At 37.6% G+C, this 13402-nt stretch overlaps 1 protein-coding gene across 3 annotated transcripts in view; it reads right to left on the reverse strand.

The window, feature by feature from the left end:
- The window catches only part of LOC133524481 (unconventional myosin IC), a 107571-nt gene that overhangs the window by 23934 nt on the left and 70235 nt on the right, over positions 1 to 13402 (reverse strand). For all 3 annotated transcript variants that reach the window (XM_061860523.1, XM_061860524.1, XM_061860525.1), the window contains 2 exons: positions 8637 to 8793; positions 7524 to 7639 (listed from right to left, as the gene is read on the reverse strand). In XM_061860523.1, the coding sequence (XP_061716507.1) occupies positions 7524 to 7639; positions 8637 to 8793 (273 nt within the window). The remainder of the gene's footprint in view (positions 1 to 7523; positions 7640 to 8636; positions 8794 to 13402) is intronic.

A 13402-nucleotide genomic window follows, 5' to 3' on the forward strand; every position in this document is an offset into this window, starting at 1 on the left:
CCCCTGTGCCGAGGTTGCATGGAGACAGAAGAAACAGCCTCTCACGTGGTGCTGGAATGCAGCGGAGTGACTCCATACAGGGCTAAACATCTCGGATCTCCGAGAGACCTCCCCGAGGTCCTACTCAATACTCAACATCAAAGGTTTGATAGGATTCCTCGAGGAGCTGGGCTGGCAGGACTAGCCCACCCCCAACATATCACGCAAAATAGGCGCAAGTCGTCGAGTTGCGGAAAAATCGCCCGAATACAATACAATACAAGGTGCGACCAGACCGCAGCTTAAAAAACGGTCACGATACGGAATCGCAGTGACGCGTCGTATGCGTACCGTTTTTGACGCATGCTCCCCACACCGCTGTTTAAAAAACGGTGACGGTACGGAATCGCAGTGACGTGCTTCACGCGAATCTTTTTTGTTCGCAAAACAGTTGCGTCTTTTACGTCACCGGTACGGTGTCTGCCATAAGATCTCCGTGTAATATTTTTTGCGATTTTTACGCAGTTCAATTTACGGTGCGTCAGCTTATTTTAAGCAGCGGTGTGGCGAGCATGCGTCATGGACCCGGGTACGTCCTTAAACTACGTCCAAAAGAGAGGTATGGGCATTGTGAATGTCATCTCGCTTTGTGTGGTAGGGCACAGCCAGTGGGTGTCATTCCAGATCCAAATTTTCTTGCGTGATTCGGCATTGGTCCCATAATAAAAGTTGTTCAGTATGACCTGTAAAGTCACTGCGCAGAGTATGGCTGGTGGTTAAAATTTCATCTTATACCTATATTCGACACAAGTAGTAAGTACTTACAGACCAACTATGATACACATTTTGCCTGTATAGTGATACATAGTGAATAAATTAATACCTGATTTAAAAAATAAAACAAAAATAACAAATAGCATGTTATTTAATTCAGTAATCACTAATCAGTCTTAAACAATGAACATCATACTTTTAGATTAGACAACAAAATGTATATTTATACTGTGTTTCGACTTGAAAGATTTTACTGCTTTAAAACATAAGACAAACCTACCAACCAAATGTATAATAAAAAATGTTTTTTGTGATTATTATTTTCCTATAGGTTTCACGTAAATGTTTGTAAAAAGGAAATAATCTCCATAATATAAGCTATTAGTTGACACCTCGATGAATACAATCGGTTAAATGGTTTTCGAGATACACCGCCAAAAAGAATAGGTCCGGACGCCATCTTTGTGACGTCATTACTGTCCCCTCCCGCCATTTTTCCGCTTTACTACCGCATGTACGGTGATCAGGAGAAACGCCCGAACACATTCATACCGGTTGTGGGTAAGGCCGAGCTGAGTCAATTAAATCTGGCCTCGGAGCGGCTTGGGGACTACTAATAGTAAAAGTTGTTCAGTAGGTATGACCTATAAAGTCGCTGCGCAGAGTATGACTGGTGGTTAAAAGTTCACCCTGTATAAATTTTTTAAGTAAAAAGAAATATGTACCTACCTATGATTAAGACGAAAAAAGAGACTAAACGTCGAAGTAAGGTAACATTATTGTGTCTGGTTTTTATAATTGTCATTATAATTTCAGTAATTAAAACCGATACTCTATAAATTCCATACAATACGTATCGTAACAGTCACCACAGTTTCGACCGGTAAAAGCCAGTTATCGTTACCCATTCGCAAATAAATGAGTGTAGCTTCATTGTTTATTACTCGATCTGTATGTTTTAAGGCTCATTATATTCCTTGATAATGAAGCAATATGTTTTATATTAAATAAAATTTGCGAAATGCTAATATTTACGGAGATTTTTACAAAATAAAAAAAAATAATTTTATAAAAAAACTGTTTTTTGTGATTTTTTTTTTCCTATAGGTTTCACGTAAATGTTTGTAGAAAAGGAAATAATCTCCATAATATAAGCTATTATTTGACACCTCGATGATTAAAATCGGTTAAGTGGTTTTCGAGATACACCGCCAAAAATAATAGGTCCGGCCGCCATCTTTGTGACGTCATTACTATCCCCTCCACCATTTTTCCGCTTTACTACCGCATGTACGGTGATCAGGAGAACTGTCCGAACACATTGATACCGGTTGTGGGTAAGGCCGAGCCGAGTCAATTAAATCGTGTTTCTAGAGGGCTTTTGAGATTTGGCGACCGTACTATTAGAATTAGAGCATTTAACCAACCGGAGCCGCCTTTAAGAGCTTATCCCTCTGCATCACTGTCGAAAACCTCGGCCAATGGGTCATACTCACGTCATACTTATTGTATGGACTGAAGTTTGTTTGACATGGTTATTTGTACGTTACGTACACGAAACCTTATCGGTACCCATAATATCATACTCGTACGGCACCCTACTTATTTCGGATTGTCAGGTGATAAAGTAAACAGACTACTTACTTACTCTGTTTTGTTGCATTTAGAATTGTGTCTCATTTAGGAATGGACAGACAGAAAAGAACCGTAGATTTATTCAAAGTATTTATACGATGTTAGACTTCATAGTAACAACGTATAGAACTAGAAACTTCCATTAATCGAGGCTATCGAGTCCCGGCTCCAATAACGTATTGTCTTATCATTGTTGATAATACACTCGACTCTCGACGCAGTCGAATAACGTAAGGAAATGTTATGGACGTTGAAGAACAGAGTGACGCATATATACTCGTACAATGTAAAACTGGTATGAACAGAATTAATTTTTTCATAGAGCACTCGCAGAGGAAGGCCAATTAGGCGGATAATATTAGTTATAGTCATATCAGCTAAAATTATCTGATTCTTCGATAGCTGTACTTTGATTGGATTTTTCACCGTATTATTTGCCACCCATCAAACAGATTATGTTGACTAAGGTATGGTCAAATAAACATTTTCAAAAGCGAAAGTTTTGAAAATATACTTATACGACTTTATTGCCAGTATCTTAGAGATGTGTAAATATAGTTTTGGCTTTTAAAGATGTTTGTGAATTCGACTGTAGGTACAATCACAGTTCTGAAATTGAATTATTTTGATCGAAGTCTCATTCTCATCATAATCAGAATAATCACTTTCCTAGCGCTGGTTTTTAATACCACGACGGTGGCAAACAAGCATACGGCCCGCCGCGTTGCCGACCCTTTAAAAACTTGTACACTCCTTTTTTTCCTAACCAAATGCACACATTTCCCTATCCTGGATTTCGTCTTCATCCAACCCAGAGAAGAGACGTTCAGAGTTAAATTTTGCAACGGAAAACCATCGCATATTGTACTTGAAAATTATGGAAGGATCTTGGAGAAAAAAATATTGAAATTACGTACAAATTCGACAGTTCGGTTTGGTGATAGCGTATCAACGTTTGTATATAGGTGTCTTTTTCCCGAGATATTAATAATTAACCATTATTTAATATTTCAACTGGGTTGGTGATAAGCAGGTGCGTCAATTCGTCACAACATTGTTTCCACAAACATCTTCTAAGACCGGACAGCTATACATGTACGGCATTGTCTATTAGAAACAGTTCTAATCCACGGTCGATCTGCTCAGATTTGCTGTGAAATTGCAACAATAGGCCGCATGTTCTCATTGCTTCTCGAGTTATGTCGAACGTTCTAGTAAACCAGCGTAACTGCAAACAGAAAGATCCTCAACATCATTCATCATCATCAGACCCCATTCGTCTTCATAGATGGTTTAAGCAGCGCTTATACGCGAAGGGTTATATTTAAACGACTTCAAGATTTCAAAAGGAGAAGGTTCTCAATTCGGTTGTATGTTTTTTTCATGTTTGTTACTTCATAACTCCGTCATTTCTGAACCGATTTTGAAAATTATTTTTTTGCTTGTATCTATATATATATATATATATATATATATATATATATATATATAGATTGGTCCCGTTTTTGTCAAAACTCAGTTCTCATGATGGGATCCATGAGGAATCGAGGGAACGCTTTATATATAATTAAAATAAAATATAACATTTTTAATATAATATATCTAAACTAACTTATTGAAACGCATACAATACAAAAAATAATATACAAAGACATTATTTTTTGTATTGTATGCGTTTTAATCAAGCATTTACATTTAAAAAAGTGACATTTGATGAAGAGGAACTGTTGATGGAACTCTTCAACGACGCACAGTTCCCGTTCCCGCTTGGCGTCTTCGTTATGTTTATCGAGCAAATTAGGTTTTTCAAGACACATTTTGTTAAAAGTATCCATATAGTGATTTTTGTATTTTCTTTAACAAATCAAGATGATGATCAGAATGGAACTCTTCAACGACGCATAGTTCCCACTTGGCGATTTCTCCTCTTAGCTGTGTTTGTTAAGCAATACAATACAATACAAATCCTCTTTATTGCACAACCTCTGAAAATAATGTACATGGAAACACATAAAAAACATGAAGATAGAGGTAAACAACAGGCGGCCTTATCGCTTATTAGATTTTCAAGACAATTTTTTTAATTTCATTGTATGAATCCAAAATCAACAATAATCTTTCTTTCACCGGTCTCTCTCATTGGAGTGGGTTTTTTTTTCCTAAAAATTATCTCTTTTGATTATACTAGTCTATGAGTCAATGAGGGATCGACATTTGCGTCTGGAAGGATCGTATCGTCGGCAACTTTTTTGGGGGTTGTGACGTTTTGCGAGCTTTTGGGATCGGGCTTGACATATCAACTAGCCGATTATAACGGGGAATGTTCTTACTAATCAGTTATTCTGAAGCGTTCGATTCATCTGAAGTAAATTATAATAAATAAAGCAGATTCACTGTGAAATCGGCATAATCTTTATTGTTGTCGATTAACAACGCATGGCCATTCACTTTGCCGTTGGCAGACAACGTTCAGTCTGACCGCCAATTGGCAGATATTACGACTCACCGGGAGAAGATTGTAGAATCTAGCATAAATTCGTAGTTTAAAGTTGACCGTTTAAGAAGATAGCGCGTGCGATGAGGCTTCTGTACACTATGCGGTAACTCTGATGTTAGTAGACGTTTGACAATTCAGTTACCAGAAAACATAGAGAGCCATAGGGCATCGACGGCATCGTCATCAACTGTCAAAACTTTGCTGTTTCTGAACGCAACCATGTATACGACCGAATGATTTTATTACTGTATCCATTCGCCGACTCACTCACTCTCTTCTTTCTCAACAACTCCACGGTTAACATCGCTCTGTAATTAATATCCGTTTTTTAGTGAAAATACACAGTTTTCATCGATAAAAAGTGACTTTTAATTATCCACCAACATTGCACATTGTACCTATAATTATAATCAGTTTAGTTATACTAAGAAAGCGATCCCAGTCGACACAAAATGGTTTGTGAATAGGTAGCTTAGCGTGATTGTAACTCATATACACATTAATAAAATACATTCTATACGACCTGTTTTTGGTTGAAGAATGATGGAAAGTTCCGATAAAATGGGAACCCTATCAATAGCGAATAGAATTGCGAAAATAAGTGCGAATGGTTTGGTCCACGTACCTTTTTAACCTGGTTGGTGATGTTCCTATCCCATTGCTATTACCTATGCTGTATTCCGTGTATTTCGGATATGTATGACATTACTGACATCCAGAATTAAATTTTAACCAGTGCTAATATTTAATTCAAAATCCTTTAAATGTAAACAGCCGTGGAAAATTTATTAGTCCTTCGTCGGATAACGTTAGGGTTTAAATATTGCATAACAATCTATGTATATACTATCTTAGTTTACGATTCGAGTGCTGAGTGTTTACATCTTGTCGATTTCGATCAACTATATAAACATGTTTAAGTGTAGTACATTATGTGCATTTGAGCCCTCTTGGTAAGTAATACGTAACATACCGTAGCGAAGATCCCTGAGAATGCATATTTTATACAAATAAATGTTGAGAATATATGTATGTATGTATGTATGTATGTATATACTTTATTGTACATAGAAATAAAAACACGAAAAACACAGTTACAGAGTAAATTAAATACAACAAAGGCGAACTTATCCCTGTATGAGATCTCTTCCAGTTAACCTTTGAGGAAATGAGTAAAACAGAAGTAACGGTGAATGAATGACAAACACAAACAAAAGTGTACAATCACTGAAATTAATGAAATGCACGTTTTGAATACACATTGTTACAAATATACATAGATAGAAAAATAACCATAAAATAATGCATACATAAAAAATATAAAAAATATATATTCAATATATAATATAAATAAATATGAATTCGAACCAGAAAAGTAAAGGAAATTAAAAAAGTAGAAGTACTCAATGGAACTAGGAAGTCGTAACCAAAGTATCGGAAAGCCACAATTTTTTAAGCTTCTCCTTGAGTGATGCTACAGATTGGGATTGCCTCACGGACACCGGAATCTCGTTCCATAACTTGACAGCATGGACAGTAAAGGATTTCTTGTATGTGCGCGTCGTATTGGAAGGAATCGTGAGTAAAAGATTGGTGCTTGATCGAAGGCGATGACCACTACCAGCAGCTAAATAACTAAACCTTTCGGAAAGGTAAGGTGGCGAAGCAGGATTAAATAGAACATTGAAAAGCAATGATAGGACATGCACATCTCGTCGGCGACGAATCGGAAGCCAGCCAAGTTGAGATCGAAACTGGGATACATGATCAAACTTACGTAGACCGAAAATGTATCGAATACAAATATTTTGCAATCGCTCGAGTTTGTCCAGTAACTCCTCACTAAGGTCCAAGAAAGCAGTATCAGCGTAATCTAACAACGGGAGTAAAAGTGAACATGCGAGAGTTATTTTGGTTTGAAGAGGAAGGAAATTTTGAAGACGCCTTAGTGAGTGGAGAGACGCAAAAAGTTTATTGCTAATGTCAGAAACATGAGCTGACCAGGACAAGGTTTGATCAATGATGATACCCAAGTTCTTAACTGTAGAAGAAAAAGGGATAATTGTTCCGTCAAAATGCACTTTGGGTACCACCATCTCTGACAATTTGGACACAAAATAAGGACCACCAATGACAATTGCTTGCGATTTTTTTGTATTAACTTTCAAACCAAACTTATTCGCCCAGCAACGAATTGACTCAAGGTCGCCATTTATTCTATCAACTAAAGATGAAAAATCATCAATGCTAGCCGCTGCGTAAATCTGTAAATCATCCGCGTAAAGGTGGAAGTTACAATTTAAGGACTCAGTACTGTGACATATACTGTGAGCTTCTATAAAACCAGTAGGAATTTTCAGGCAAAATGATTATAAATTCAAGATGGGTTCCCTTAGCTTAGTTTGCTCCATCTGTATTCTCTATGTAAGGTCGAACCCTCATGTCACCGATACCGATGATATTTTATCACTCTTCGTTGAAAATTTTAGGACTTCTACGAGGAAAGACGCACCTGGGCGATCTGGCAAATTAAGTGCAGAGTGCGTTAAATGAGAGCGCAACAGTGTTTATTGTGGCGACCATTATATAAATATATTTATTGTTTCTATCTAAAACATAGATACTTAAGGGAACTTACACGTGTGGAGGTGCCTCAAAAAAGGCCTTCTTGTAATACTGCTGGATCTTTTCTTCGGTGTAGATGGGCAGGTTCTTGTAAGGGTTCACGGAGATTAGCACGTTGCCGATGTATGTCTGTAGGACAATGGACAATTCATGTTTATTCGTGTATTCCCTATTAAGTTAAGATTGTCGTAGGTAATATGTGATGGGGCGCTTCAAATATTTTGTAGCTTTATGTTAGATCCCCACTGAAAACCAACGCCATGGGCGATTGCTACGGCATTATGCTGTGTGGGGATCTTATTACAGCGTCCAAAGTTTCCTGATTGGGCATTTTTTAAATATTGTGTGTGCGTGCGTGCGTGTGTGTGTGTGTGTGTGTGTGTGTGTGTGTGTGTGTGTGTGTGTGTGTGTGTGTGTGTGTGTGTGTGTGTGTGTGTGTGTGTGTGTGTGTGCGCGCGCGCGCGCGCGTGCGTGCGTGTGTGCGTGCGTGCGTGCGTGCGTGCGTGCGTGTGTGCGCGTGTGCGTTGCTTTGAATACACGGGCCAGTTCAACCTCCTCTTTTTGAAGGCGGTAAAAAAGTAATTTTAGACAGACCTTTAGGTCATTTACCTGGACTGTCTAGTCTGAGCTCTTTTGTTTGTAAAGGTTTTAAGTGCTTCGCTGCCACATAATTACTTTACACCTTTCACAAAAGGGCACAGATTTGCAACCGACTAATTTGGTGGAGGTTCAAAGGCTTCGGCGGCCGCACCATTCGACTAATCCACTTATGAGATTACACCCTTAATTTCACTTGGAACCACACAATACAAATATTATATTTTTACGTTAAAAGTCTACTACTACTAAAATCGGATACTTAACGTTTTTCCACTTCTAAATATTTTCCATTCTCAATGATTTTTTAGTATGTTATTGACATAATAAAATACTAGGTTTATAGGTAGGTTTTCCTTTTTTTATAATATTTGCAACATATATTTTTTTCGCGAAACCTATAAACCTAGAATATATTATGTTGAAGCGATCGACATATAAATCAAAGTATGCTTCCCTCTTAGGTGCAGCTCGTGCTCCGATATCCACTGCAGCAATGTGCTCAAGCCTTCAATTCTTCAGTACTCACATAAATAATGTTCTCGTGGAACCTCTTGCGCAGGTTGTCTATGAAGGCGGCCTCAGAATGATAGTCCTCGAGCAGCACGAAGTCCTGCACGCCGACGCGCTCCCGGTGTTGCAGCGCGTGTTCCATCGTGCCGGCCACCGAAACTGGCCGCAGCAATCTGGAACAAGCCATGGATTGGGTTAGAAGGGTATGAGTTGTGACTTGTTTAGCCTATTGGTTGCCAGAAATGACGATGGTGACCTTGAGTTTTGATCCTTGTATGGACATTTGTTTTTATTTACAAGTTGCGTACTTAGCGTCTAAAGGTATTTTTCTCGTTGTAGTTTTTTTTTAGTTTATTGATTCACTATTAATTTTTGAAACAAAGTTTAACACAATAAGCCACTATTGAAAACCTCTAGAATGTAATAGTTGGCGAGATCGCGCGGACCGATCCGCGTTTTCTTAATACTATTATTACATACTTAGTTATATTTTCCTGTCGAAGCTGTTATTGTATCTATCGTTTAAATATCGACCTTATGTATGAGACTGTAGAATCAATTTACAACGACAGTTCTTACAGGTGATCAGTAATCTTAATTTATCTTTAAACATTAACCCCCTTATTCATAAACGCGTACTAAAGCCACGATGCCGCCAACAAATTGGTTGGTAGTTATGTATTTCTGAGTGTGTAAATATTGAATACATAATTAAGTACCTATTTACAATATGTATAAATAAGAAGAATGGTAGGTATATGTTTATGTAATATTTTATTTATTTATTTTACACCTGCGGGGCCTACCTGAGTGTGGAGCCCCGCGGGCGGGCACCTAAAGACTCTAAACTCTATAGCCCATGTAGCTAGAAAGGTTCACAAATCGAAACTCTGATAGTTCAGATACTAGGTAGGTTAAAAGACTAACGACCACGAACGTAAAGTCAAGTCCGAAACGTCAGGAGAAATAAAGATAGTTTATTTTCCAAGTAGGCATATTACAATGCGCTTATGAACGTCAAATAAAGCTACACCGGCTCTAGCCCTACACCTCTGACCCGAGAAGATTTAAATCCCTCCTAAATTATAGGAGGATATCCCAACATGTGACCGGCAAGAAACTCGGCGGCACACATCTTTTCAAAACATTACTTACATCTTATAACTAACATGCATAAAAAAAATACAATTTAAATTAATATAGAATAAAAAAAAGATAAAATAACATACAGTAGGTAATTTCTTATAGAAATTTGATGCAATATTTCTAATGCAGGACGTTATCATTGTCAAACATCCTTTATTCATAATATAATCGCTATGCTCGCGAAATGAGTTTTTGACTTTTTTCATAACAAAAGTTTTGAATCTAGTCTGTAAGCTCGGCGACATTTTTGGATATCTTGTTAAAGGTGAATAAATGTAAAAAAATCATGAAAGTCACAAACATTCATAATTTAGCAGTTTAAATAGTGTAATGGTCTTACCGCAGTGTATGTATTCTATACAATGTTCCAAATTTTGCATCATTATCAACACTGTAACCCATATTCACTGCCACTATCACAATCACCACGTGTTCACTACTGTACCGTGTCACACATTAGGTATTTCCACATAATATGTAATACTACTAGGTAACTAGTAGTAAAATAGTATCTACAAGACGTCAACAATAACCGACTGAGAAGTTAAGGTTAACTGACCGACTTGCACGGATCGACGATCTTAGTTAATGATAAACAAATAATTAGTAATTGTTACAAGTAACTTGTTAGTAGTGGAACTGTAAACAAAGTGAAAATGACTTATCGGATAAGTAAATAATTACTCATTAGTAATAAAAATGTGGCTAAATGCTCTAGAGTCTACGAGTAGATGAAAATATTAAATCGGGGTACAAGTGAAAACAATATCAGAAGTGAAAGCATCTGATGTATCAAGTTACTGACACAGAAACTCTAAGACAGTCTAGTATTATTGTAGGTACAGTTCGGCTAATATTACTGTAGGTACCGACCCCTGCGAGGGGGGTCAGTTATCTTTGCAGCTTACTTTCCAGAACCTTCTTATCTCCGATTGTTGTGAACATCACCTTCCTCGCGCAGTCCCGGCATTTTGCCACGGCTCATGGGAGCCTGGGGTCCGCTTGACAACTAATACCAAGAATTGGCGAGGCACTAGTTTTTACGAAAGCGACAGCCATCTGACCTTCCAACCCAGTGGGTAAACTAGGCCTTAATGGGATTAGTCCGGTTTCCTCACGATGTTTTCCTTCTCCGAAAAGCGACTGGTAAATATCAAATGATATTTTGTACATAAGTTCCGAAAAACTCATTGGTATATGAGCCGGGGTTTGAACCCACGACCTCCAGATTGCAAGTCGTAAAGTACTTACGCTTTTACCGCTAGGTCACCAGCGCTTTATATATTGAACGACCTCCGATAAAAGCCGATAAATGAACAATTAGCGAAGTAAACGGTTATGTTTACCCTATGATCTCATTAAACTGTAACTAGATAATGGGGAAAACAAACCATTATTCCACCCGGAATGTCCGGAATGTTATTCTGCGATAGGTAACAATATAGCCTGGGTTATGACAGAGGTTATTTCTATTTCTATCCGTGTTGGTACAATTAAGAGTTTACGTTTTTTAGGGTTCCATACCTCACAAGGAAAAACGGAACCCTTATAGGATCACTTTGTCGGCCGTCTGTCTGTCAAGACCCTCTTCGAAGATATTTCGACACTCAAGGGAATCAAAATTTATAGGGTAATTTCTGTTGACCCAGAACGAGGTAAGTGATATCGTCTTATACTACAAGTACAGAAAACTACACCGTGTCCAATAAGTTCGAATACAGTTATGATCCTTAATAAAATAAATTTACGCGTAGTTTATGTTATGAAAATTATATTAAATGAAAGCCACATTTATATACAATATTTACAACAAATGTTTTGGAATAACTCCACCTTTAACTTTTTTTACAAGTTTCAAACGTTTCTCAAAAGAGTCACAAGCGGCACGCACCGCATCCATCGGCATATCGTCCCATATTTGCATGATAACCTTTTTAAAATAGCTCAGGTTTGCGACTTTATAATTATTTAGTTTCGAGAGCATGTATGACCATACGAAATAATCTAGTACGTTTAAATCTGGAGAACTTGGTGGCCATTCAGTTTTCGGCAAAAAATCGGTCAAATTAGCCTTGCACCAAGCTTGAACAGCGTTTGCCGTATGCGACGGAGCTCCGTCTTGTTGGAAAACATAATAATCGTCTGCAAACATATTTTTTAAATTTGGGGCAACATTTTTCTCCAAAACCTCCGATTTATAGTATGCCGCATTGATTTTGACGCCTTTATCAATAAAAACTAGAGGCAGTTTGCCCCTCTTACAAAGAGCACCCCAAACCATCACTGATGGTGAGCTCTGGAACCTAGGCACATTCTTTTCATACTCTGGAATGTCTTCTATCCGTGCTGCCCACAACCGGTCGTTCTGGGCGTTATGAGGCTGCTCTAACAAAAGAGTTTCTCGTCTGAGAAAACAAATTCGTCACCTGCGTGCCAAGAAAGTATGGTGCTACATCTTTCTACTCTCTTTTTCTTGGTTGCATCTGAAATGCCATGTACTTTTCGTTTTTTATAAGCATGACATCCAAGATCTTTTTTCAATATATTATGTACAGATCCCCTGGAAATTTTCAGATCAGCAGCTAATTTTCTAATAGATCGGTGTTTTTTCCGCCGAATTCGCTCTCTTATAGCCTTTACCACTTTTTCAGTTCTAGCTGAGCGGGGCCGACCGGATCTTTTCCTGTCCTCTGTAGAAGAGATCTCTTTATACCTTTTTATAGTAGTATAAACCAGATTCCGTTTAATTCCATGCGGTTGTAACGCCTTGAATATAGCACATGGCCTGTCGCCTTTAAGGAATTTTCTAATAATTTCTTCACGAACGTACTTCATCGTGTATTCAAGCCAAACTAAAAATACGTGACTCATGAAATTATAGTACTATGTTTATGTCAATATACTTTTTAAATTAAAATAAGAATTTTATATCCAGCGATCCGTATGTCTATACAGCAAGTGCTAAAAGTTTGTATTCGAACTTATTGGACACGGTGTATACATTTGTAATTAAATCATAAAAAATATAGATATACCTACAAATTTGTACGGAACCCTTGGTGAGCGTGTCCGACTCGCACTTGTCCGGTTTTTAGTATTACAGGTAAGGTTTTGAGATGTGGTAACGTTTTGAAGTGAATAGTGAGTAATTAATCACAATGCTATTTGATATAATATACAGCATTAAGTACCTACCCGTTAAATATCCACACGCATCCCTTCTGCGGAGTTTTTTCTAATGTTAATAGACGTACAATAGGCATTCCAAAGTAATTTCAATAACATTGTACGGTCCGTACAAGGATTAACATTTCGCTCATCAGCACTTTCCGTCAGTCAGCATTTATTTTACCTATATGAGACAGTACATGCCCGACCGCCGCGGAGTGTATTCAATAATTGTATCATTTTTATCATGTTATCAATAAATCGTTATATCGGTGGAAACTGCAGTTATCAATTATCATTATCAACTATATCATCTTAAGACTGTGCGGGAAGCATCCCATACAAACATATATTCAAAAGTTCTAGCTTATACAAGGTATTGTCTTATAATAAGATAAGTAATAACTACCTAAGCTAGTAGAAATCTAGTTCTATGAATGCCTTGCTACTGCTATAGAGACGTCTTGC

The sequence above is a fragment of the Cydia pomonella genome, chromosome 13 (assembly GCF_033807575.1).
Source record: "Cydia pomonella isolate Wapato2018A chromosome 13, ilCydPomo1, whole genome shotgun sequence".
Lineage (NCBI taxonomy): Eukaryota > Metazoa > Arthropoda > Insecta > Lepidoptera > Tortricidae > Cydia > Cydia pomonella.